This window comes from Mytilus galloprovincialis, chromosome 2, assembly GCF_965363235.1.
Source record: "Mytilus galloprovincialis chromosome 2, xbMytGall1.hap1.1, whole genome shotgun sequence".
Classification (NCBI taxonomy): domain Eukaryota; kingdom Metazoa; phylum Mollusca; class Bivalvia; order Mytilida; family Mytilidae; genus Mytilus; species Mytilus galloprovincialis.
The window spans coordinates 7,879,835-7,906,296 of NC_134839.1; the positions used below are offsets into that span (position 1 = coordinate 7,879,835).

At 32.9% G+C, this 26,462-nt stretch overlaps 2 protein-coding genes across 2 annotated transcripts in view; one reads left to right on the forward strand and one right to left on the reverse strand.

Moving 5' to 3' along the window:
• The window catches only part of LOC143062798 (uncharacterized), a 528,850-nt gene that overhangs the window by 246,380 nt on the left and 256,008 nt on the right, over nt 1–26,462 (forward strand). The gene's annotated exons all lie outside the window — the stretch shown is intronic.
• LOC143062788 (protein unc-80 homolog) overlaps nt 1–26,462 on the reverse strand; it is a 126,082-nt gene that overhangs the window by 93,095 nt on the left and 6,525 nt on the right. Inside the window, exons 4-14 of the mRNA XM_076234572.1 lie at nt 21,815–23,750; nt 20,896–21,149; nt 19,496–19,683; nt 17,359–17,519; nt 16,824–16,947; nt 16,332–16,476; nt 14,065–14,298; nt 12,913–13,097; nt 2,833–3,048; nt 2,180–2,315; nt 1,413–1,661 (exon numbers count right to left, since the gene is read on the reverse strand). Coding sequence (XP_076090687.1) covers nt 1,413–1,661; nt 2,180–2,315; nt 2,833–3,048; nt 12,913–13,097; nt 14,065–14,298; nt 16,332–16,476; nt 16,824–16,947; nt 17,359–17,519; nt 19,496–19,683; nt 20,896–21,149; nt 21,815–23,750 — 3,828 coding nt within the window. The remainder of the gene's footprint in view (nt 1–1,412; nt 1,662–2,179; nt 2,316–2,832; nt 3,049–12,912; nt 13,098–14,064; nt 14,299–16,331; nt 16,477–16,823; nt 16,948–17,358; nt 17,520–19,495; nt 19,684–20,895; nt 21,150–21,814; nt 23,751–26,462) is intronic.

Below are 26,462 nucleotides of genomic sequence, written 5' to 3' on the forward strand. Positions count from 1 at the left end.
GTATATAGATGTATAAGGAATTGTATATAATTTTTCAAAGGTAAATAAATACCTCTGATTGGCAACCACTGTTCCACATGCAAATGCTGCTTTAGAAACCTATTTTTAGTAGACAGCAAAAACATAGAGAAATGCTCTCTTCAGTTCGACTACTTTCACCAAATTTATTTGTCTTTCTAAGCTATGTTTTTTTTTTGTCTCCATAAAATGAAACAAATATGCATTGGTATGCAATAAAAGAACAGAATAAAATGAAAACTCAAACAGTTTTGAAAATAATAGGGTTGGTGTTTTTAAGATTCTTCTTGTAGATGCAAATATGATTAAGATGTAAAACACGAACTTAACAAAAAAGAAGAAGTTGTTTAATGACTCTATTGAGCATACTGGGACAGAAGGTGTTTGCTGTTAGTCAACAAAAAAACAATAGCCATGGGTAAACCTAAGTGTATGTTTGCCGACTTTTTGAACTCATTTATATACTGTCATAAATCTAACAAGTTCGTGCTTGTGTCAATTTTTTTAATCCAGTTATGTTTTTGTACCAATGTGTTCCAACTTCTTTCTCTTTGGATATAATTCACAGTCCCAAATTACTGCCACAAAGTCATTTTATCAATAAAAAATCACAGAAATGTGTGTCATGCCGCGATTTGCGTTCTTTGACACAGCGTATTACTTGTAAACCGATTATTTTATTTTATACCCTTCTCGTAATCAATTTATTCTCGGTAGATGATTTCGTCATCATAGAGCTGCAGAATCATTTTAAATTACTCGAAGAAATACGAAAACCGAAGTTTGAAACACGAAGTTCTGAAGGAAACGAATTTTTGACGGTTACCGGAAACGGAAATGAACAAAATCCGGAAATCGTAATTTTTTTTGAAAATAAAAAAAATTGGGGCGGGACGATTTCGGAGGGGCGGGCGGGGATGAAAATCTATCAATTAATTTTAATTGGCCTATCATCTTTTTTTATTGAATGTAATTTTTCTAAACAAAAACTATTTTGTTTTTCTTACTCCACTTAAATGTCAATTTACCTAAATTAAAAACTATAATAGGATAAAACTTATAGAATTTCTAGAAACTTCAGTTAATGACTGGAAAAAATTTAGTACCAGAATTCATAGAAAACAAATTTTTACCTATTAATCAGGTCAACTAATCTGTCTATAATTTTACAAACAACAATAACTGACAAATAATATTAATATAACCCAAACAATGTTCTGGCCCCTTCCTTGTCTTCCACATTGATTTACACCTGAATATTTAAAATTTGCTTAAAACTGTATTGAAAGTGAGTTTTAAAATTTTACTGTATACTGGAATGGTAATAAAAAAAATTAATATCATTACGCATTCCATAGTCATACTTATCCCACACAGCTGAAATTAAATGTTACCTGAAGCTGAATGAGCCATGTCAGCCATATTGGACTCAGAACTCTGGGAATGGATTGGACTGCTGACTATACTGCTCCATCTTCTGGAAGCTGCAGATCGATCTGGACCAGGAGTATCACGTCTTGGACTTCGACCTTTTGGAAGATCTCTGAAAGTTTCCCTTAAGAATGTTGTGATTTCTTGCAAAACTAAACAAGCCATCATCTTCAAAGCATATGGACATGAGGAACCAGTAACATTTACTGTTCCTGAAATAAATACATGTGTCAGTTACAAACTTTTCATGTTGTCTTTCATAATTTTATGTGTTGGAGTTGGGAGGCACTTGATAAAAACTTGATGGTGATTTATCATTATATGACAGCTTTAAGAATCATAAAGAATTTTAAATAAACTTTATTGTGGGTGTTTGGGGTAAAAAGATAGTGCCTCCTGCCCTCTACAAACATGCTGTTAGTGGTTAAGTCAGTTTGTTCAATTTCCTGCATCTAAGTTCTTTATAAAATTTGACTCTTTTGGAATAAAATATTTGGAACATCTACATGCACAATCATTCTAGGATTAAATGATCAACTGGTGAGATAAGAATGTCAATAGTGGAAAAAACTGACTATCAAACTAAATGTAAGCAAGATCTTTCAAGATATTATGTAAGACACTGCATTGACAGGTAAATGATATACATTAACATGAAGATAAAGAATCCATTCAATTTCTAACAAAAAAATTCCCCTGAAAACACTAAAGCTTGTGAAAACATTTATACCTTCATCTAAGAAATCTTCATCCTCATCACATATCTTTAATTCTTTCCTGGTTGTTTCACTTTGTATATCACTAATTATCTTCTGTCTGTCTTTGTGTTCTTTAGCTAGTATATACTCCATCATCAGCCCTAGGTTCTGAAGAAATACAAGTATTAATTACATCTTTGACCTTTGGTCTCTGGTCAATAGTTGTTTCATTGGTTATTATACTACATGTACATCTCCTTTTTTAATACCGGTAGTTGTATGTACTTTATGATGTACATGTAGTCTTCTATGTGGATATATATAAAAACTATATTGATAGATTGCAGAATCAAAAAAACAAAAAGCATATATTAGGTCCTATGAAAAATGACTTCTATTTGCATTAATAAAAAGAATTTAAATTTCATTAAAGATACATAATGGTCTGTATCAATATTCATGATATTACAGAACTCATACAATTTTTTACCATTCCTACTGCAAATGGCACATTACTGATTTTTTACAGAATATTTGGATCATTAACTACTGATATTTTTAGAGACTATTTATAAACTATTGTTTTTTTTAGGTTTTTTTTTAGTATATTTGATTTGATAACTTGTAATAAAATCTCCAATAAACCACAGCCTCCATTATTTTATTTTTTTCAATGAAATTTTACCTCTGCCCAACTGTAAAACATTCTACCAGCAGCTTTCTGTAATGTAAGTGTTCTACGGTATCCTGATGGCTGGCCTCTATTCTGTAGTGCTGATGCAGAATTACGGAAACTTGGAATATTCAATCTCATCCAGTTTGGCCAGTCTCCATGGTTACAACGATGTATAAATTGTGCACACTCTAACAAAAGTGAAGCTCTGGCTATGACAGGAGCATCCTAAAGTTTGAAGACACATTATCCAATCACAGTAATTTTTCAGATTTTATATGGTTTTTTTTTCATTTAACATAAAAATTCAAAATAACTACAAAGTTTATAAGTAAGCTGAAATTGAGCTGTTAAGGGCATCCGATACAGTTTCAAGGGAGCTAACTCGTGGCGCAACGTTAAGTGTTTGAATTCCCGCAAAACGTCACTTTTTGTGGAACGTAATGCGTGTAATTTTCAGTAATAAGAAACGTAATGTGGATTTTTCAAGGGTCCAATTTCCCTGCCAGCATGCTAACTTCTACACCATTAATATAAGTGCATTTAATTTTAACAGGATAACAGTCTAATAACATCAAAAGAAATAAAACACATTACTGTTTCTGTGAGATCTTCAACAAAATATCGTATAGTGAGCAATCTCAAGACAACTGACCCTTTTGGTGTAACTAATACATGTATAATGCATGTCAATTATCATTTTTATTACCATTCATCATCCATGATTTGGTACGGATCTGATTTTCTGTAATTTTGTTACAGCACAGAAAACCAATGATATTTTAAAACTAATACTGAGAATTTAGGTACACTAAGAAGTAAACTTCCTAACTGAACAATTTACAAATTTATTTATGTTAAATAAATAATGATATGCTGCTAATATTAATCAAAGCACCAAAGGTGCTGTAGGCAGTTAAATAAAAAAAGCAGAGGCAAACTTGGCAGAAGTTAAGACGAATATTGTTGAAAAATTGGTGAAAATATTATCTCGGCTATTTCTCAAGTATTGAATAATGTTTGTACCCTAAAAGTTTCACTATCCAATCCCGCCACTTTCAAAAGTTATGTCCAATTATTTATTTTAACATTTTTATTAGTTTTTATTGTTTTACATTTGTAATTCCTGGTCTTTTAAAGCTTACTATGCAGTATACATGTAGGTTTTGCTAATAGTTACAAGCTGCATGGAGGAATATACAACTGCTTACCAAATACCATTGACTTTTCATAAGTTGTCCTTTTTGAACAAACCTTTCGTTTTCTAGTTTGAATGCTTTTACACTAGTAAGTTCTGGGCCCTTTATAGCTTGTTGTTCGGTGTGAGCCAAGAAATTAAAAGTGACCAAGTTTATCCAACTGCACACCAAATATCATAAATAACTGACCTAATCAAAAACTAATACATATTAGTCAATAGACCATGACAAAGGGGGTGGGCTAAATATTCTGGTAATGAGATATACCTACATAATTTTTGTATGTTCCTGTCCCAAGTCAGGAGCCTGTAATTCAGTAGCTGTCGTTTGTTTATGTGTTACATACCGTAGAAAGGGGTGTATAGTCCGCGGGTTTTTACCCTGGAAATGAAATTGATGGATGGGGTGCGGACTATGCAGTACCATAGGATTTCATGACATTTTTTTTTCTGAGGTTTGGCCAAGTAAACAGAAACATCATGTGTTGTCAATGTTATAATGTATTCTTGACAACTCTTTGTATTTTTTAGAAATAAAAGTATTCTTGACTACTCTTTGTTATTATTTTTAAATAAAATAAACAATCTAACAGTGTTTACTTAGTAATTTGCATAAAAATCAGCCTTTGATCGAATGTCCGCTTCGTTTCGGATTTGGTAAAATTTGTGTCATTGCATTTTAACAGTGTACCTGAATCCTGAATATCAATAAAAGATGAACCCTTCAATGGTGAAACCATTATAGTCAAGATAAAACCTAGTGAAATCTTCCCAAGATCGATTTCATTTAATGTTATTCACGTGTGTACAAGAAAACCACGATGCGGCATTTTGAATATATGTATACCTAAAGTGTAAACCTGAAAGAAGTGGAATTTTGTATACGAAACTATATTTCCAGGTGAAAGGTCACATTGTACAGGTGTATCGTCTTACATGAATGAGTTTACAGGTTTGTGTGTAAAGCAATTAATTAACCATGTCAACTTTAGATTTTCCTCTAAGTTCAGTATTTTTGTGATTTTACTTTAAACTAAAACACGATGAAGGAAACCATCTTGAAATGACCTTAATTGACATCGACAAATCTATAAATACGTATTCAAATGAGGTCCCGATTGAAATTGCAACGGCCCTGATCGAGTTTAATGTTTGGGGGTTTACACGATACATAGCAAGTACGGAGAGACACGATGACAAATAATAACGTCAGCTTGCATTAAATAATTAAATAAAATACATATCTTCATACAATGTAGAAATAAAATAATCAAATATTCTTACAAATCCAAGACTTATACAGTACAGAGAGGAAGTAAGACAATGCTTTTAAATATTTACCTTTAGTAGGATGGAATCCACCAAATTCAACGGCGTAATAGCCGCAAAATAATATCCATGCGCCATTCATGCCATTAAGCAAATTTTAATGCCTTCATTACAAACATTTTCGGCGATGAAATTATTCTTACAATAGTTCACTTACATCTTCCTCAAAAGCACAGACGATAAAAAGTTATGCTTAACTTTTTAATTAGCACTTTTTCAAATGTGGAACATCAATTGTTTTGGGAAAATCGACTATCATTTAAGTTTATCTTACTTATATTTATTGTTTTTTATAACAAAAAGTGTGAAAAAAATGTCTAATTAGTTATAAAGAAACTACCAGACCTGCCAGATCAGAGCAATGGCACTTTTTCAAAAAATCCCAGGGGGGAACCCAAACCCAGGGTGCTCGCATAAGGCAGCTTAACTGCCTAAAAATGATACAACTTTTATAAAAGAACAAAGTTCCTATTTCCTCCACGTAGTACGTATTTTATCAAACAAAAGGCAATAGCCAACAATATTTTAATACGCCCGTAAAATTTTGACAGGACATATTATGGTATACAAATGTACGGCGTCCGCCTGTACGTCGTAAACATGGTACAGCAAAATATCCTAATTTCATTAAACTTAACATGGTTGTTTTTTCATGATGGTCAAACGATCTGTATACGTTTTGGTGAACTTTTTGAGTTACAGGACTTTGTAACTAAAACAGGGATGTGGGTTTTTTTTTTCACAGTTCGTGCTGTATCTCAAAAACAATTTATGATTATTGCTTAAAACTTTACACACTTCTTAGTAATATTAATTTGAAGATCTGTATACTTTTTGAGGATGATCCAAATTTTATTTTAGAGTTATTGAGTTTATGAAAAAAGAGGGGGTTTTCACATGTCAAATGTGTCCATACGATATCAGTTTTATAGAAATTTGGCAAGAATTGTACACTTGATCAATCTAATTAACCAGAAGGACTGGAAGGACAGACAGAGGAATGAACGTGCGGTATTTTCTGTATCCTGCAATGTGTCACGCTGTGGTGAAAAAATAAATATATATAGTTGTTTACCAATAAAATTACGCAATGAGAGAAGTATTTGGATTTTAATCACAACTTGCTACCCTCTCTCCATCCCCCCCACCCCCCCCAAAAAATAGCATTTAAAACTGAGGAGAAAGTATATAATAGTGCTAGATTCTAAAAGTGACTTGCTTTGAAATCACAATTTTGGTGGGTATAATGTGGAAAGTTGGGAGAGGAACAAAAACATACCTTCCTTTCATTATTAATTCAATCTTTTTTGCCAAATCAAAAATTTCAAAATTATAGTATAGTTTCTCTGTCTGGGCAAAAGCACCCTTTAGCAAATTGAAGATTCCCCTTTATAAGATTTTGTTTTTGTTTTCTGACAACGTTAAAAAGAAGATGTGGTATAATTTCCAATGAGACAATTCTCCACAAGAGACAAACATGACACAGAAATTAACAACTAAAGGTCACTGTATAGTGTTCAACAATGAGCAAAGCCCATACCTCATAGTCAGCTATAAAAACTGTGAACTTTAAAACTGTTTAGGAGCCTCCAAATTTTATTCAATTGTAATCATTGACCCGAATAAGAGTTAAATTTTATGAATAAATGTGAAATTCAAAAAAGTGATTAAAACGTGAATACAGTGAATTTAAGGAGTATTGTAACAAAACAACAGCCCATCAAACAAAACAAAACAAACAAGAATGTGTCCAAAGTACACGGATGCCCCACTCGCACTATCCTTTTCCATGTTTCATGGACTGTAAAATTGGGTAATAATCTAATTTGGCATTAAAATTAGACAGATTATACTATAGAGAACATATGTACTAAGTTTCAAGTTGATTGGACTTCAATTTCATCAAAAACTACCTTGACCAAAAACTTTAACCTGAAACTCCCACTTTCATTTTCTATGTTCAGCGGACGTTGAAATTGGGGTCAAAAGTCTTATTTGGCTTAAAAATTAGAAAGATCATATCATAAGCAACAGGTGTACTATGTTTCAAGTTGATTGGACTTCAGCATCATCAAAAACTACCTTGACCAAAAACTTTCACCTGATACTCCCACTTATATTTTCTATGTTCATTGGACTGTGAAATTGGGGTCAAAAGTCTAATTTGGCTTTAAAATTAGAAAGATCATATCATAAGCAACAAGTGTACTAAGTTTCAAGTTGATTGGACTTCAGCTTCATCAAAAACTACCTTGACCAAAAACTTTAACCTGAACAGACGAACAGACAAAAGGACAGACGAACGAACGAACAAACAAACGGAGCACAGACCAGAAAACATAATGCCACTCTACTATCATTAGGTGGGGCATAAAAACAACATCTAGAGGTCAACATATGGTATAAATTAATACATGAGTGTGTACAGTACATGTACTTGTATGTCAAGTTCTAAATTGCAGAGTCTTTAAGTTTAAAAGCCGTAAAAATTATCAACAGTCCTTAAGGTGGTACCCAACACTTTAACTAAAATTAATTTGGCTCGTTTGATTTTCTTAAAATTTTGACAAAGTATTTACTTTGACCCTTTTACAAAAATATAAAAATTTCAAAAAATTTGAACCAACCGTTTTATCAGAAAAATTACACTGGTTATATAGCAGCTTGACAAACACTTATTTTGATCATTGAGAAGCTTAATATTCCCTAAACAACACAACGTAATTAAAACGTTTAGCTGATTTTACAGAGTTATCTCCCTGTAGTGTTAGGTACCACCTTAATCACTTTTCTTGATATGTTTCTTACTAAGACACCAAACAAAGAGATATATTTATGATTCACATGATTTTATATCCGAAAACAATATTACCAATTTGATGATAGCTTATGAACTCTGCGCCAGAGATTGGCTCTTTACAAGCAATATTTATACATCTGAAAAATGTCGCTGGTAATTTGCAGAGATAACGTCGAAATTGTCTGCCAGCGACGTCCCGCACTTTAGCGCTAACGTTGAGGTAACAAAGGGGGGAATGCAATTTTTAGGATAAATCACGTTCATCTTAGAATCCAGCACGGTGACATATATTTTTTATTTGAGATTTGGAGAAAGCATGACAAAATGCACTTTATGCAGAAAAATGATATAAATGACATCTTCAGAAGTACTTTATTTTCATATTTTTAGGTTTAAAAAAATACCACTTTGAGCATCTGGTCTGCAATATGAAGTAGGGCTTGAAAATTTTTAAGTCATTAGTGTTGGGATTTATTTTTTCCCTTATTGTCACTTATCACAGCTTCAAATTGAACCCGATCTTAATAATTCACGACGAAGAATATTTGCTCCAAAAAATTTATAACATTGCCTAACTTTTTTACAAAATTGCACAAATCCCCAATTTTCAGCCTCAATTTTCTCGAAAACAAGCAAAGTGACCTTTATTTTATTTTGTCTTTTATTTCACAACTTGCCAAGTCCTACAACATATTTCAATATTATAACCAGATGCTCCGCAGGGCGTAGCTTTATACGACCGCAGAGGTTGAACCCTGAACGGTTAGGGCAAGTATGGACACAACATTCAAGCTGGATTCAGCTCTAAATTTGGATTGTGATTAAATAGTTGACACAGCATAGGTTTCTGACACAGAATGAATGTGTTCTAATGAACTTAAAATTTTTGTTTCTCTTAGAGCAATTCACTATGCTGTTGAATATTAATCCTCTCAAAAAAATGTTTGAAGAAATTTTCTTTTTTATTTATGAAATTTCAAATGAGAAAAATTGAACCCAATTTTTTTAATCACATCCCCCTTTCCCTTATTCCAAAACTAATCTCAATTAAAATTTCTAATGGAGTTTGCAACAATAACTACTCATTTAAATACATCATAAAATATTAAGATGTAAAAAAACTGCTTGTTATCACTGAATGGTAAAGATTATTTTAATTTATCAGTTGGTAGTAAAAAGTGAATATACATTGTATATTGTATATAACAAAGATTTAAGTTGATTCTGGACAAAGAAAGATAACTCCAATTAAAACTAGAGGCTCTAAAGAGCCTGTGTCGCTCACCTTGGTCTATGTGCATATTAAACAAAGGACACAAATGGATTCATGACAAAATTGTATTTTGGTGATGGTGATGTGTTTGAAGTTCTTACTTTACTGAACATTCTTGCTTCTTACAGTTATATCTATAATGAACTTTGCCCATTAGTAACAGAGAAAAATATTTGGTAAAAATTTACATAAATTTACCAAATTAATGAAAATTGTTAAAAATTGACTATAAAGGGCAATTTAGGTCATGTGGACTTATTTGTAGATCTTACTTTGATGAACATTATCGCTGTTTACAGTTTATCGCTATCTATAATAGTATTCAAGATAATAACCAAAAACAGCAAAATTTCTTTAAAAATTACCAATTGGAGGGCAGCAACCCAACAACCGGTTGTCCAATTAATTTGAATATTTCAGGGCAGATATATATTGACTTGATTAACAATTTAACTCCTTGTCAGATTTCCTCTAAATGATTTGGTTTCAGAGTTATAAGCAAAAAACTACATTTTACCCCTGTTCTATTTTTAGCCGTGGTGGCCATCTTGGTTGGATGGCCAGGTCATCGGACACATTTTTCAAACAAGGTACCTCAAAGATAATTGTGGTTAAGTTTTAATTAATTTGGCCCAGTAGTTTCAGAGGAGAAGATTTTTGTAAAAGATAACTAAGATTTACAAAAAATGGTTAAAAATTGACTATAAAGGGCAATAACTCCTAAAGGGGTCAACTGACCATTACGGTCATGTTGACTTATTTGTAAATATTACTTTGATGAACATTATTGCTGTTAACAGTTTATTTCTATCTATAATAATATTCAAGATAATAACCAAAAACAGCAAAATTTCCTCAAAATGACCAATTCAGGGGCAGCAACCCAACAACAGGTTGACCGATTCATCTGAAAATTTCAGGGCAGATAGATCTTGACCTGATAAACATATTTACCCAATGTCAGATTTCCTCTAAATGCTTTGGTTTTTGAGTTATAAGCCAAAAACTGCATTTTACCCCTATGTTCTATTTTTAGCCGTGGCGGCCATCTTGGTTGGTTGACCGGGTCACGCCACACATTTTTTAAACAAGATACCCCAAAGATTATTGTGGCCAAGTTTGGATTAATTTGGCCCAGTAGTTTCAGAGGAGAAGATTTTTGTAAAAGATTACTTAGATTTGTGAAAAATGGTTAAAAATTGACTATAAAGGGCAATAACTCCTAAAGGGGTCAACTGACCATTTCGGTCATGTTGAATTATTTGTAAATCTAACTTTGCCGAACATTATTGCTGTTTACAGTTTATCTCTATCTATAATAATATTCAAGATAATAACCAAAAACAGCAAAATTTCCTCAAAATGACCAATTCAGGGGCAGCAACCCAACAACAGGTTGACCGATTCATCTGAAAATTTCAGGGCAGATAGATCTTGACCTGATAAACATATTTACCCCATGTCAGATTTCCTCTAAATGCTTTGGTTTTTGAGTTATAAGCCAAAAACTGCATTTTACCCCTATGTTCTATTTTTAGCCGTGGCGGCCATCTTGGTTGGTTGACCGGGTCACGCCACACATTTTTTAAACTAGATACCCCAATGATGATTGTGGCCAAGTTTGGTTCAAGTTGGCCCAGTAGTTTCAGAGGAGAAGATTTTTGTAAAAGTTAACGACGACGGACGACGACGGACGACAGACGACGACGACGACGACGACGCCGGACGCCGGACGCAAAGTGATGGGAAAAGCTCACTTGGCCCTTCGGGCCAGGTGAGCTAAAAAAATCTTGCTATTGCACAATATTTTGCAATTAGATATTTCTTGCTTAGATAACTCTAATTAAAAAAAAATTTGATATTTCACAATATTGTGCAATTAGATATTTCTTGCCATTGCGCAATACTGTGCAATTGAAAAGACTTGCTATTGCACAATACTTAATATAATAATTTTAGATCCTGATTTGGACCAACTTGAAAACTGGGCCCATAATAAAAAATCTAAGTACATTTTTGGATTCAGCATATCAAAGAACTTCAAGATTTCAATTTTTGTTAAAATCAGACTAAGTTTAATTTTGGACCCTTTGGACTTTAGTGTAGACCAATTTGAAAACAGGACCAAAAATGAAGAATCTACATACACAGTTAGATTTGGTATATCAAAGAACCCCATTTATTCAATTTTTGATGAAATCAAACAAAGTTTAATTTTGGACCCCGATTTGGACCAACTTGAAAACTGGGCCAATAATCAAGAATCTAAGTACATTTTTAGATTCAGCATATCAAAGAACCTAACTGATTCATTTTTTGTCAAAATCAAACTAAGTTTAATTTTGGACCCTTTGGACCTTAATGTAGACCAATTTGAAAACGGGACCAAAAGTTAAGAATCTACATACATGACAGTTAGATTCAGCATATCAAAGAACCCCAATTATTCAATTTTGATGAAATCAAACAAAAGTTTAATTTTGGACCCTTTGGGCCCCTTATTATGTTGGGACCAAAACTCCCAAAATCAAACCCAACCTTTCTTTTATGGTCATAAACCTTGTGTTTAAATTTCATAGATTTCTATTTACTTATACTAACGTTATGGTGCGAAAACCAAGAAAAATGCTTATTTGGGTCCCTTTTTGGCCCCTAATTCCTAAACTGTTGGGACCTAAACTCCCAAAATCAATACCAACCTTCCTTTTGTAGTCATTAACATTGTGTTTAAATTTCATTGATTTCTATTTACTTAAACTAATGTTATTGTGCGAAAACCAAGAATAATGCTTATTTGGGCCCTTTTTTGGCCCCTAATTCCTAAACTGTTGAGACCAAAACTCCCAAAATCAATCCCAACCGTTCTTTTGTGATCATAAACCTTGTGTCAAAATTTCATAGATTTCTATTAACTTAAACTAAAGTTATAGTGCGAAAACCAAGAAAATGCTTATTTGGGCCCTTTTTGGCCCCTAATTCCTAAAATGTTGGGACCAAAACTCCCAAAATCAATACCAACCTTCCTTTTGTGGTCATAAACCTTGTGTTAAAATTTCATAGATTTCCATTCACTTTTACTAAAGTTAGAGTGCGAAAACTAAAAGTATTCGGACGCCGGACGACGACGATGACGACGACGACGACGACGACGACGAGGACGACGACGCTGACGCCAACGTGATAGCAATATACGACGAAAATTTTTTCAAAATTTGCGGTCGTATAAAAATGACATTATATCGAGAAACTGTATCAGAAATTCTTAATGCTATGTAACAATTGAATTGAAGACTTGCATTTAAAATGTTATGAATACCTTTTTTTTTCTCAGTTCTCAAACAACTTTGTAGTAATGTGCAGAATTATAAATTCCATAAGTTTTTAAAATAAGGGCAATATTTTTTTATGGAATGCACATTCTCCCTTTGTACAATTAAAGAAAAAAATTGTTCTCAAATCATGAACTACTATATACTTTCTTTGCATACTTACCAACTCTAACATGGCTGCAATAAGCTGTGGATCAGGAATGGAACCAGGATGACAACATTCCAGAAGAAATGAGAATCTTAACATCCCTGACTTAATCAGATATTTGTCTACCAGTTTCTTTTCTCTAGTCAATACAAAATCCAGGTCTGTATCATCATTCTGAGCCTGATCTTTGTTTTTCCAACCTGCAAAAAAAACATCTTTATTATTTCAAAATTCTTGAAAACATATGTTACATATGTATTAATTCACAAATGATATCAAAGAGTATAACTGAAATGGTTGTTAATGGCCAAATCGATCTTATAGGAAGGTGTAAGCTGTTCACTTCATTAATGAAGACCTTAAAATTACTGTTTATATCAGCAGAGAAATAAACATAAAGTCATAAAATTTAAAGCATGCTCAACTTGTGAAGAAAATGCTATACTCTACAGAAAAACTTTGAAAATATATCTAGGAAAATATGGATTGCATTCATCTAATGAAAATACTAAACTGGACAGGCTCCAAAATCAAATAAATCGGAAACGTAAAATCTAAAATTCATAAAAAACGAAAGGTAGCTGACATCAATAGATATAAACAATTCACCATAAATTTTGTGCAAATTGGTTAAAGCGTTTTTGAGTTAATTTCCGACATGTTGACGACGGACAGACAGACGGATGGACAGACACCGGTATACCTTAATATGTTCCAAAAACAGGCATATCAAAAGGTCTAAAACAGTAGAGCCTGATATTTCCTTATGTCAAAACACTTTTCTTCTCATTAATTTTTTGGCTCTAGATAAAATTCATACTAACCAGTAGCAAGAAAACTGCCTTACACAAATACAATAATAAACTATTACTGAAAGTTATCGAATCAAAATTCATCAGCAATAACCACTATCATCTGCATTAATATGTTTTTACTTTTCCTTACCATCAGTACTCCCCCTTTTATTCATTCTTTTTCTTACCATCAGTACTCCCTCTTTTATTCATTCTTTTTCTTGCCATTAGTACTCTCTCTTTTATTCATTCTTTTTCTTCCCGTCAGTATGCCCTCTTTTATTCATTCTTTTTCTTACCATCAGTACTCCCTCTTTTATTCATTCTTTTCCTTCCCGATAGTACTACCTCTTTTATTCATTCTTTTTCTTACCATCAGTACTCCCTCTTTTATTCATTCTTTTCCCAAGGTTCTTTAGTCCACCTTGTATTCTCTTACTGGAACTTATAAGAGATATGGCAGCATGACTAGCTGTTTTAAATGACATTTTTCCTTTCAGTCCTACCCTAGGAACCTGTATGTCACTTTTACTATCCCTCCTGTCTAAGGGGTGGGGATCACTCATCGCTTCCTCTTCATGGTCAGATTTAGCAGCTCGTTTCCAACCTGAAATATAATTCTTATTTTTTTATACCAAAATTAAGAATTTTAAGTTTACAGATACTGTAACTTATGTCTAACATTATCAATTTGAACTTTGATTTCTAACCACTTTTTACTAAATATAAAATCCACTAAATGTTTTAAAGGTTTCAAATGAAATTTTATAGGTGTGGTCACGTTTCTCCAACATTTGGTAATTAGACTAAAACAGCACTAGGGATTATGGGGTCCTCTTAAGGACTGGATCTTGATATCTACCTGTAATTCACCTGTTCTTGACCAAAATATTGTTAAAAAGGTATATATTTTTTAATAGTCTCCCAAAATTGTAAAAGTCCATATAGTCTAACACAGTGATGTAATTTTTTATTTTATATGTGCATGGTATGATAGACAATGAGACAACTCTCTACAAGAGACCAAATGAAATAGAAGTTAACAATTATACATAAAAAAGAAGATGTGGTATGATTGCCAATGAGACAACTATTCACAAGAGACCAAATGACACAGACATTAACAATTATAGATCACCGTACGGCCTTTAACAATGAGCAAAGTCATACCGCATAGTCAGCTTTAAAAGGACACGAGAAAACAAATGTTTAACAATTCAAACGAGAAATATAACGGCCTATTTTATGTACAATATAATGAACGAAAAACGAATATATTACACAGCAACAACAACCACCGAATTACAGGCTCCAACACTCACCCTTATCTTGAGACATTGGTGCAACAGAACAATAAAAGAACTGTACAAAAACATACATAAACAAGCAACAAATAATCTAAGACTAAATTATCAATCACTACACATCCAGTATCCGTTACCGTACGGCCGGAAGCAATTTTTTGCTTTTTTTCATAATTTTGTTCTCTATTTTTCATAATAATGTATTATAGATTACAATGTTGCGATCTTGAATAAAAATTAACATTTAATATTTTGAGAGCTATTAAGAATTTATATATCTTGAGTCATTAATCTTATATAAAAGTACAAAACGCAGCTTATTATCACCTATACAGTTTAATTCAAAATTCTTAGTCAACTTGTCCAAAGCTTAAGTAACAAATCGAAAATACTAGTAGTGCACAATATTCACCAAGCCAGTTCCCACAGTTCAACACTATATAGATCATGACGCGACGTGATGTACCCAATTTGTATCAGCTCCGTTTTCGAGGAAAAAGTGAACAGATATACGACTGACTATTTCATCTGCCAAGACAGCATACCAAGAAAACTGGCTTCGGCTCTAGTGATATACAGACAGAACGACTAGGTAGATATATGGTTCTTCGCACTAGAAGACAATCGCTTTTGGTGACTTTTTACATAAATAAAACTTTGCTGTTTTGCATCGGTTTAGATTTTAACATCTACATGTAACAGAAATACAAAAATATATCAAGTAATGGAATAAATTACTAAAATGAGGTACAGTCAGTGAACATGTTACTTAATAAAAAAAATATCTTTTAAAAAAAATAATTTCGAGATTATTTCTTCATAATTTTTTATGAAATTTTCAGTTTGATTAGAATTTCCCTTGTTTATTTAAGGATTTTTTTGTTGAATAACCTTTTTAATTTTGTAAATCAAATACGGCGGATGAAAATAATTACGTAACCGTTTCTGGTTATACTCGACCAAAAATATATGGTTTGTTAATGTTTTGATATAAATATTTTTTAACAATATCCCCCTTTTTACAATATTTGAGTTAAGACCTGATATAGGTGAATTACAGGTAATTATCACGATGCCAGTCCTTATGAGGACCCCCTTATCCCTTATGTTGTTTTAGTCTAATTATCAAATGTTGGAGAAACGTGACTAAACCATTTTATATACATGTATATGGACAGCTGGGATTTAAATAAAAAAACAACTTCCACAACATTCTTTTAATTCTGAAATAGCCCCAAGCAAAATTACATGATTTACAAACTGAAAATTTGTTATAAAAATGTATCATTTAAATAATGATTGTTAAAAAACTTTGTAAAATATTAAATAAGATTACCAATATGAAACTTGCTAAATCTTCTCCTAGTAATTCCAGATCCACTAATTGAGTCATCATCTGTATTAGATCCTTCTTTTTTCTGTCTCATCTCGTCCATTAATTCTGAATCACTTGCAGCATACAAAGTTTGTAAGGCCAATGACTGTAAACATATTTTATTCTGTATGTATATGTATTAATATTTGATCGAATATCTGCATATGCATGAATTGTAAAAATACAGGCATCTAACAGGTCACTGCTAGATTTTAAATCTTGCTGTAATTTGTCTTTGAAAATTTAATCCCACATAATATGCTTCTTTTATTTAAAAGTAACTTGATTTGGAACAAATTTTTAACTCATAAATTCCTTTTTTCAATACATGCTCATGCTTTTCAATTCAAAGTTTTTTTGTTTTTCTTCAATATTACAATAACTATTCTACGGTAATTTTTCTGTCAGCTTTCCATAAGATATTTATCATATTTTTTTTCTATAAAAGTAAACCTTTTTTATCTTTTTTTTGAAGAGTGATTTCTTTGGTTTTCCTGACTCCTCCCCAGATGCAGGAGATGCATTCTTAGAACCTTCTTTTTCATCACCACTTTCTGATGTCTGAGAAGTTGTCCTCCTGTAAAAAGTAACATGTATGATTTAATCAACACAAATAATGGTCAGAAAGTACATTATATACTAGTTTTCCTTGTTGGTGTTTGACATCACTTGTTCAACATTCTTGTTATAAAGTTAGTTTTATTGGTTCAAAAATACACAGGGTAAACTGTATTTTGAATACACCTTATGGCTATTTGTCTGCCATTACTGGTTATCACACAGGTTCCCGAAAAAATTTGACGTCATAAAACAAAATATTTGATGCCACAATGAAAAAGTGATTGTTGTATGCGTCAAAAGTTCAAGCGGCTGAGTCAGCTGGGATTAGCGATAAGGTGTATTATCTTTAATGTACTGTTACACTAAACATGCAAAATATCTTTCTCTTTTGTGTCACATAAATTTCAACAAAACAATCTATACCTACCTCATAGGTATAACTTTCTTTATCTTTTCCTCTCTTTCTTTTTCTTTTTTCTTCAGTTTATCCAATGAGTCCAGAAGTCCACTCAGTTCCACTCTCCTGAATGTTCCACCATGGATCTCCTTTACATAGGCTATAAACTGACGTATATCACAAAACATACTCTACAATTTAAAATTTCCTATGTTTTATCCCACACATAACACTCAAATTACATGAGTTAATACAAGTCATATCAACTGGTTCTTTTTTATTACAGCTGGTCAGTTCAATCTATATTTTATTTAAACATGCTTATTACCAATGTTATTTCAACTCATCGGGCAGAGTTTACGTTTAAATTTGCATAAGGACAGTCTATTTGAAGATGTGTGTGATAAGGAAGATTGCTGTTATAACTAGATATCATTGAGATGGGAGCCATCTCTGTGGGCCCCGCTGTCAATAACGTGGGGTAAATAAGTTGTATGGATAATCTGATATGAAGCATTATTTGAAGTTATTACATAGTCTCATGTGTGATTTTGATCTAAGATTTTAAGTTAAAACTGATAAATATTCTCATCTTACTTTCATAGTATAATAGTGATATGACTGCATGATGTGAACTCATTGTTTACTACTCTAAGATGACTTCTGGATATATGGATTGATGTTTGAACAATATGTTTAAAGGTGCTGCCCAATTGATATTTGTCACATATTTTTAGAATTATGCCTTCAATATATTATGACCCACCAAGTATAAAGTATGAAATATTAATGGTTCTCGAGAGGTAGAGCGGACACAATTTGTTAAGAACAACGAACGGATGGACAGACCGACAGACTGATCTTAGACCTAGGATGCATACATTATGACACATTCTCTTGTGTTGGTTAATATATATGTTAAGTTGAAAATGTTTGTCAGGTATAAAGTATGAAATAATAACAGCTGTCCTCTCAAAATATAATGTGGATCAAATTTGTTAGCGATGGACAGACCAACAGACAGACAGACCTTTGACCTAGAAAGTGGTACATACATCATGACACACCCTCTGTTGTTGGTTAAAATGGATGTCAAGTATAATATTTGAAATCATAACGGTTCTCAAGATATAGAGCGGACACAATCTTCACCACAGGACACAGGGTTGTCAACTGAAACCAAAGTTTTTTTGACGTTGACCTTTGACCTAGGAAGTTGTACATACATCATGACACGCCCTCTGGTGGTGGTTAAAATGTATGACAAGTATATACTTTGAAATCATAACGATTATCTAGATATGGAGCGGACACGATCTTCACCACAGGACACAGGATTGTCAACTCGAAACCAAAGTTTTTGACCTTGACCTTTGACCTAGGAAGTTGTACATACATCATGACACACCCTCTGGTGGTTTTTAAAATGGATGTCAAGTATAAACTTTGAAATCATAATGGTTATCTAGATATGGAGCGGACACGATCTTCACCACAGGACACGGGGTTGTCAACTGAAACCAAAGTTTTTGACCTTGACCTTTGACCTAGGAAGTTGTACATACAACATGACACACCCTCTGGTGTTGGTTAATGATCATGTTAAGTATTAAGTATGAAATCATAACGGTTCTCTAGATATGGAGCGGACACGAAAGTGTTACGGACGGACGGACGGACGGACGGACAGACGGACGGACGGACAGACGGACAGACTGATCACTATAGGGCGACCCGCCATCGGCGGGGCCCTAATTATTACTGATTTCTAATCACCTATCAGTGTCATAAAAGGAATTTACAAAAGAATAACTGGACAATTCATTGATGAGTTTATCCTAAAACACCTATCTAAAGATGGACTGGTTTATTATGAGTGAACCGGTTAAACTCTGCCCAGTCAAGTGAAATAAATCGAGTAATATGCTGTACACATTCAGACATAAATAGAGTATTGACATCAATATTGCTTAGATGACTCTATCTTAATTTGTGAAGCCTGTTTCTACAGTTTGTACAAATAAATCATTCATTTTACATGTTTTATGACAAAGTAGGTACATGTTTAAGTACATTATTAACATACATGGCATTTATAGCAAAATTAGTAACCCTGCTACTTTTATGCTACAAAGTGAAGGATTAAAAAGTTTAAAAGAATAATTACGATATTGTCACTGCTGTAGAGTTCCCTTGTATTATCCACACATTTAGATATAAAAGGCTTGAGTATGTTGGTGATCAGTACTCCCTCCACACCTCTATATCCCAATCCACCAATACTGTGACCAAAATTGTTATGGAAACCATTCTGTTGGAAAGACATTCTCTCTGTTGACGAGGACTTAAAGAAGCCTGAAATGAAACAATAGAAATATGACTAATTCTGTTCTGATGATTGAGATTCAACCTGTCATCTAAAAATTTATAATTATCACAAAATTCAATTTAAAAAGCAATTTACACAAGGAAGGCAAAGCATTTTGATCAAATATGTAAGCAATAACAACAACTGATATATGTATGGGAAATATTTTGAATTCTTATAAATGAATTAATGGGTTGGAGCTCATAATTAGGTTCATGATACAGCGATCTATCTATAGTTGCTTAAGGATGACATCAAAAGTTCAATGTAGGATAAAAAAACTTAATTCACATATTTTTTTCACTGACCCCCCCACGCCCCTCTCAAGTTAATTTGGGAAAAATTGATTTACCAATAGGGATATGTAAAAATCAATTTTAGATATACACAAATGTACAAAACTTGCAGAATTTTAACCCCCCCCCTTTCCCCCTCCCAAACTATTTGATTTAAGTTTTTTATCCTACATCGATCTTTTGATGTCGTCCCTAACATCTACACTCTATGTCATTTGGTGGATCTCATTGGAGATCATCCCACATCTTCTTATTTTTTTATCAGATAAGAAAACATGTATGCCATCAAGGCTACAGACAAATAACAATGTATTTACCTGCTTGATTTTCATTGTCATTGAACCTTAACCGAAAGGTTGAGACTATTTTGTACTTGAAAATAATAATAATAATAATAATAATAAATTCTTTATTTAAAGAGGGTAAACACAGTTAGTTACAATTACTAATCTTCCCTGAGGCCCTCATATACATGTATACAATACAAGTAAAAAAAAATTTAAAAATGAAATAATAATAATAAGAGAAAAAGCAGTCATACAACATATAAACACAATTGTATAGACATAATAGTTCAATGTACATGTACCATGATTAAAAGATATAAAACAGTTACATATTGCATGTAGTAAATAGATATAACATACAAATCATTAAAATCATATATTCTAAGAGTAATAGTTGACATAATTTCAGACTGAATATTGGGACTGTCTCAAGTATTGTTTTATAATTTGTTTAAAAGAATTTAAAATAAGATGTGACGAAAAAGTAGTGTTAAATAAAATTACCAAAAACGCTAGTTCTTATCAGACAGACATGTCAGAGATAAATAGCAATCATTTTTAGGTTGGCAACAATATTTGTGAACACAATACCTAAGGAAGAGATTATTGTACATACCTTGTCCTGGTGTTTGACTAGCTTGACGTATAGTCGCAGGATCGATACAGAATCCTAAGAAAGAATGGAGAAAATCAATAGTTTCTTGAACTGGCATCTTCTTAACAGTATCTCTTAAATAGCTTCGGAACAATCCTGAATTAATTCGCTGCAGGCGCTGAAGACAGTTATGACCTTTGGCCCTCAGATGGTCACCATAGCTACCATGTAATCCATCACCACATCCATTAGGACATCCAAAAGATTTGAAAATACTATATAAAAAGAAAATACAATGATGTATTGTTAATTCATTTATTTTCCTGGGTACCAATTTTTCTGGATAGTTCACCATTATTTACCTCTACCCAGGAAATCTACAAAAAAAATTGTACATGTATCCCATGAAAAATGAATCCAAAGTATGTTGTATGCATGTGACACTAAGTTGACTAACAGAGGGTATGTTGTATGCATTTGACACTAAGTTGACTAACAGAGGGTATATTTTGTTATTCTATATATCAATTGCCAACCTGCTGTGAACAGCCACATGTACTTTTTTATTAATAAGATTGACTAACATTAAAGACAGAATCATTAAAACATAATAATGTCATGAATGTATATAACAATTAAAAGAAAAATGTGGATCACTCTTTTTGGGTCGACTTGTGTTATTTGTTCTTTTGAATTGTCTACTATAAATATGATAACATTGTAATTTCTACAACTGCATAATTAAACTATTAATTTAAAGGTCTGTCTGTAATTTTCAAGTCAAACTGTGTTAAATTATTCCAATTCTTTGTATTTACATGTATTTATGTATTTGTATTAGACCAAAATAAATCTACCCCAAAATTTATTTAGTTATATAATTATTTATTTCTGTTACATTCTACAAACTATAACTTTAGATTCTGCTGTTAAAACCTACCTAATTAAACTATCCATAGCTAAACCATGAGCTGTCACTTTTCCCATTGCAAGTTCACATTTTGAGGGCGTCTTTGTTTCCTCCTTAGTATCAGAAGGTTTTGTCTCCCCTGGTTTAGATCGAATATCACTTTTTCTCTCTATAATATCTAAATCCAGCAGACAATTTATTATATTTAATAACACTTCAGCAACACGCTGGCTTCTTTGATTGGTTGAAATAAAATGTACAGCACGTAAAACAATCTTGTAATTCAATTGTCCATTATCTTGTATGTAATACACTGACCCAGATACCTCACCGACATCTTCTTCAATTTGATAACTTATATCTGAATCGGTCATGCTGCGTGGTATTTTATCTGATGGTTTCAGTAATTTACTGCTGTCATTCTGTTCATCTTCCATACCCTTTTCTAACATTGCCAACATTTTTTCTTTGTGTTTAGGAGTATGTTCTGTCACCCTTATTATTGGATTTTTATTTTCCTTTGCTGTGAATGTGTCTCCTTGATGGGAGGAGACAGAAGATTCATTACTACTCTCAGCAGATTCCTGGTCAGACATGTCATGAGGAGCATGAGGAGGAGGATTTTTATTTTCTGTCAGTTTTATCTTAACGCTATGAGACATACCCTGACTTGCGGACAGGAAATCAGGGTTGATCTTGTAGCTTTGGTTTTTTGAACTGCGTCCTTCATTGTCAGCAGTAGACCCTGAACTAGAGGAGGAATCTGTGACATTAGGAACTTCTTTTTCTGGTGAAGGGTTTCTTGAGTCTATATACTTTTCATATTTCAATTTCAACTCATCTACACGAGTTTTCTTTAACGGTGGTTGTTTTCTATCTTCTGTTAGGTTTCCATCATTGATTATTGATTCACTTGGGATTGTCTGTAGAGTTTTGGCAGCAGCTTGTTTGGCTTTATCAAGCAAATTTTTTTCCCTTCTGTGTTTCTTTAACTCTAGAAATTTTTGAAATGTTGGAGTGATTGTACTATTTCTCTGTAGAATTTGGATATCAGGGATGGGTAGGGAGTAACTTCTTTCTCTCTCAGAAAGGTCAAGTCTTGTATTTTCATCACAAACTTCCAACATTCTCTGCTGAATGTAACGTAAAGCCCAATAAATACCTTCCTCAGACCAATGAAGGCAAAATAGACATCTCAATACAGACACATCAAAATAACTTGCACTAAGGATATCAGACATCCCTGGTGCCTTCGTTCCACTCATCACAGCACTGATCAGTCTATTTTTATTGAATTCTCGGTCAATTGAATCTTTCTTCTGAAAAGGTGGCATTTTGAAATCTGATGAAATACTATAAACACTGTTTTTCTTCCCACACTGGCATGTTTTTCCAGCAGAATTTCCACTAGGGACAACTGTGTTACAAAATTCACAAATGACCTCCATGTTGGCTGACTGTGAATCTGTCATTGACCAATGGCATATATCACTCATGGTAACCAGTGGAGCGTCACCAGGTGACTGATCATTACAACTGGTCCGTCTGCTTACAGGGTCACCAAACGGAAAGGCCAAATTATCTCTAGAAGACCCTTTCCCGATGTAAATGTTAGCAGCATTTGTATTAAGTTTAAACATGTTCCTCTGGGCTTTCAGTATGTTACGTTGGGGTTTAACAGGAGCAGCAAAACAAGTGATATCTGGTTGGCGATAGTCCCACAATGGCTGCCAAAGCTGAAGGCCATTTTCTAACTTCAATGTTTGAAAATCTGATATTTCCAAGAGGTGAATAAGTGGAGCAAACAGATAAATAAACAGCTGTATTGTGGTAAGTGTGTGCATCTGTACTGAACTTTCAACTCTGGAGGGGTCAGATTCTAGGTCTTCACATTCTGAGGCAGCATCCAGTATTATCCAGTGAAGGATATACAATAACTTGGACTCACTAGGACCCAGTCTTCTTTCTGTTAATTATATAATTATTTTATCGACAATTATCACATGATTATTGTTTTAGTTACAATGTTTTCGATCATTTTGAAAAGTAAAATATAAGCACATACAGTACATGTAATTTTTTTTACTTTGGCAATTAATAATACATTGTATCAATTTTCTTTGTCATGTACAAAAAAATATATGTGATGATTTTTGTTTAAATTTTATTACAAAATTGCTACCAATGTTTGACTAAGCATACCCCTACTTCTTATTAAAAGCATCATAACAGGAAGTACTTGTCTGACTGATCCAAAAAGTGCTCAAACATTACAACTTTTATCAACATCAAGACATTGGCTAAACCAGATGCTCCGCAGGGCGTAGCTTTATACGACCGCAGAGGTTGAACCCTGAACGGTTGGGGCAAGTATGGACACAACATTCAAGCTGGATTCAGCTCTAAATTTGGATTGTGATTAAATAGTTGACACAGCATAGGTTTCTGACACAGAATGAATGTGTTCTAATGAACTTAAAATTTTTGTTTTCTCTTAGAGCAATTCACTATGCTGTTGAATATTAATCCTCTCAAAAAAATGTTCGAAGAAATTTTCTTTTTTATTTATGAAATTTCAAATGAGAAAAATTGAACCCAATTTTTTTAATCACATCCCCCTTTCCCTTATTCCAAAACTAATTTCAATTAAAATTTCTAATGGAGTTTGCAACAATAACTACTCATTTAAATACATCATAAAATATTAAGATGTAAAAAAACTGCTTGTTATCACTGAATGGTAAAGATTATTTTAATTTATCAGTTGGTAGTAAAAAGTGAATATACATTGTATATTGTATATAACAAAGATTTAAGTTGATTCTGGACAAAGAAAGATAACTCCAATTAAAAAAAAATCTTGCTATTGCACAATATTTTGCAATTAGATATTTCTTGCTTACTATTCTGGACAAAGAAAGATAACTCTAATTAAAAAAAATATTGCTATTTCACAATATTGTGCAATTAGATATTTCTTGCCATTGCGCAATACTGTGCAATTGAAAAGACTTGCTATTGCACAATACTTAATATAATAATTTTAGATCCTGATTTGGACCAACTTGAAAACTGGGCCCATAATAAAAAATCTAAGTACATTTTTGGATTCAGCATATCAAAGAACCCCAAGATTTCAATTTTTGTTAAAATCAGACTAAGTTTAATTTTGGACCCTTTGGACTTTAGTGTAGACCAATTTGAAAACAGGACCAAAAATGAAGAATCTACATACACAGTTAGATTTGGTATATCAAAGAACCCCATTTATTCAATTTTTGATGAAATCAAACAAAGTTTAATTTTGGACCCCGATTTGGACCAACTTGAAAACTGGGCCAATAATCAAGAATCTAAGTACATTTTTAGATTCAGCATATCAAAGAACCTAACTGATTCATTTTTTGTCAAAATCAAACTAAGTTTAATTTTGGACCCTTTGGACCTTAATGTAGACCAATTTGAAAACGGGACCAAAAGTTAAGAATCTACATACACAGTCATGACAGTTAGATTCGGCATATCAAAGAACCCCAATTATTCAATTTTGATGAAATCAAACAAAGTTTAATTTTGGACCCTTTGGGCCCCTTATTCTGTTGGGACCAAAACTCCCAAAATCAATACCAACCTTCCTTTTATGGTCATAAACCTTGTGTTTAAATTTCATAGATTTCTATTAACTTATACTAACATTATGGTGCGAAAACCAAGAAAAATGCTTATTTGGGTCCCTTGTTGGCCCCTAATTCCTAAACTGTTGGGACCTAAACTCCCAAAATCAATACCAACCTTCCTTTTGTAGTCATTAACATTGTGTTTAAATTTCATTGATTTCTATTTACTTCAACTAAAGTTATTGTGCGAAAACCAAGAATAATGCTTATTTGGGCCCTTTTTTGGCCCCTAATTCCTAAACTGTTGAAACCAAAACTCCCAAAATCAATCCCAACCGTTCTTTTGTGGTCATAAACCTTGTGTCAAAATTTCATAGATTTCTATTAACTTAAACTAAAGTTATAGTGCGAAAACCAAGAAAATGCTTATTTGGGCCCTTTTTGGCCCCTAATTCCTAAAATGTTGGGACCAAAACTCCCAAAATCAATACTAACCTTCCTTTTGTGGTCATAAACCTTGTGTTAAAATTTCATAGATTTCCATTCACTTTTACTAAAGTTAGAGTGCGAAAACTAAAAGTATTCGGACGACGACGACGCAGACGACGACGACGACGACGCCAACGTGATAGCAATATACGACGAAAAATTTTTCAAATTTTGCGGTCGTATAATAAAAGACTGTTCTGTTCAGTAGATAAATGGAAAGAAATTTCTTGAAGTAAATGCAGTACAACTGACCCCCCAACTTTCACAGCATCTAACTAGAGGCTCTCAAGAGCCTGTGTCGTTCAACTTGGTCTATGTGCATATTAACAATGGACACAGATAAATTCTGCAAAATTTCCTTAAAATTACTAATTCCGGGGCAGCAACCCAACAACAGGTTGTCCGATTTGTCTGAAAATTTCAGGGCAGATAGATCTTGACCTGATAATTAATTCTATTCATGTCAGATTTCTCTAAATGCTTTGATTTTTGAGTTATAAGCCAAAAACTGCATTTTACCTATTTTTAGCCATGGCAGCCATCTTGGTTGGGTGGCAGGGTCACGCCACACA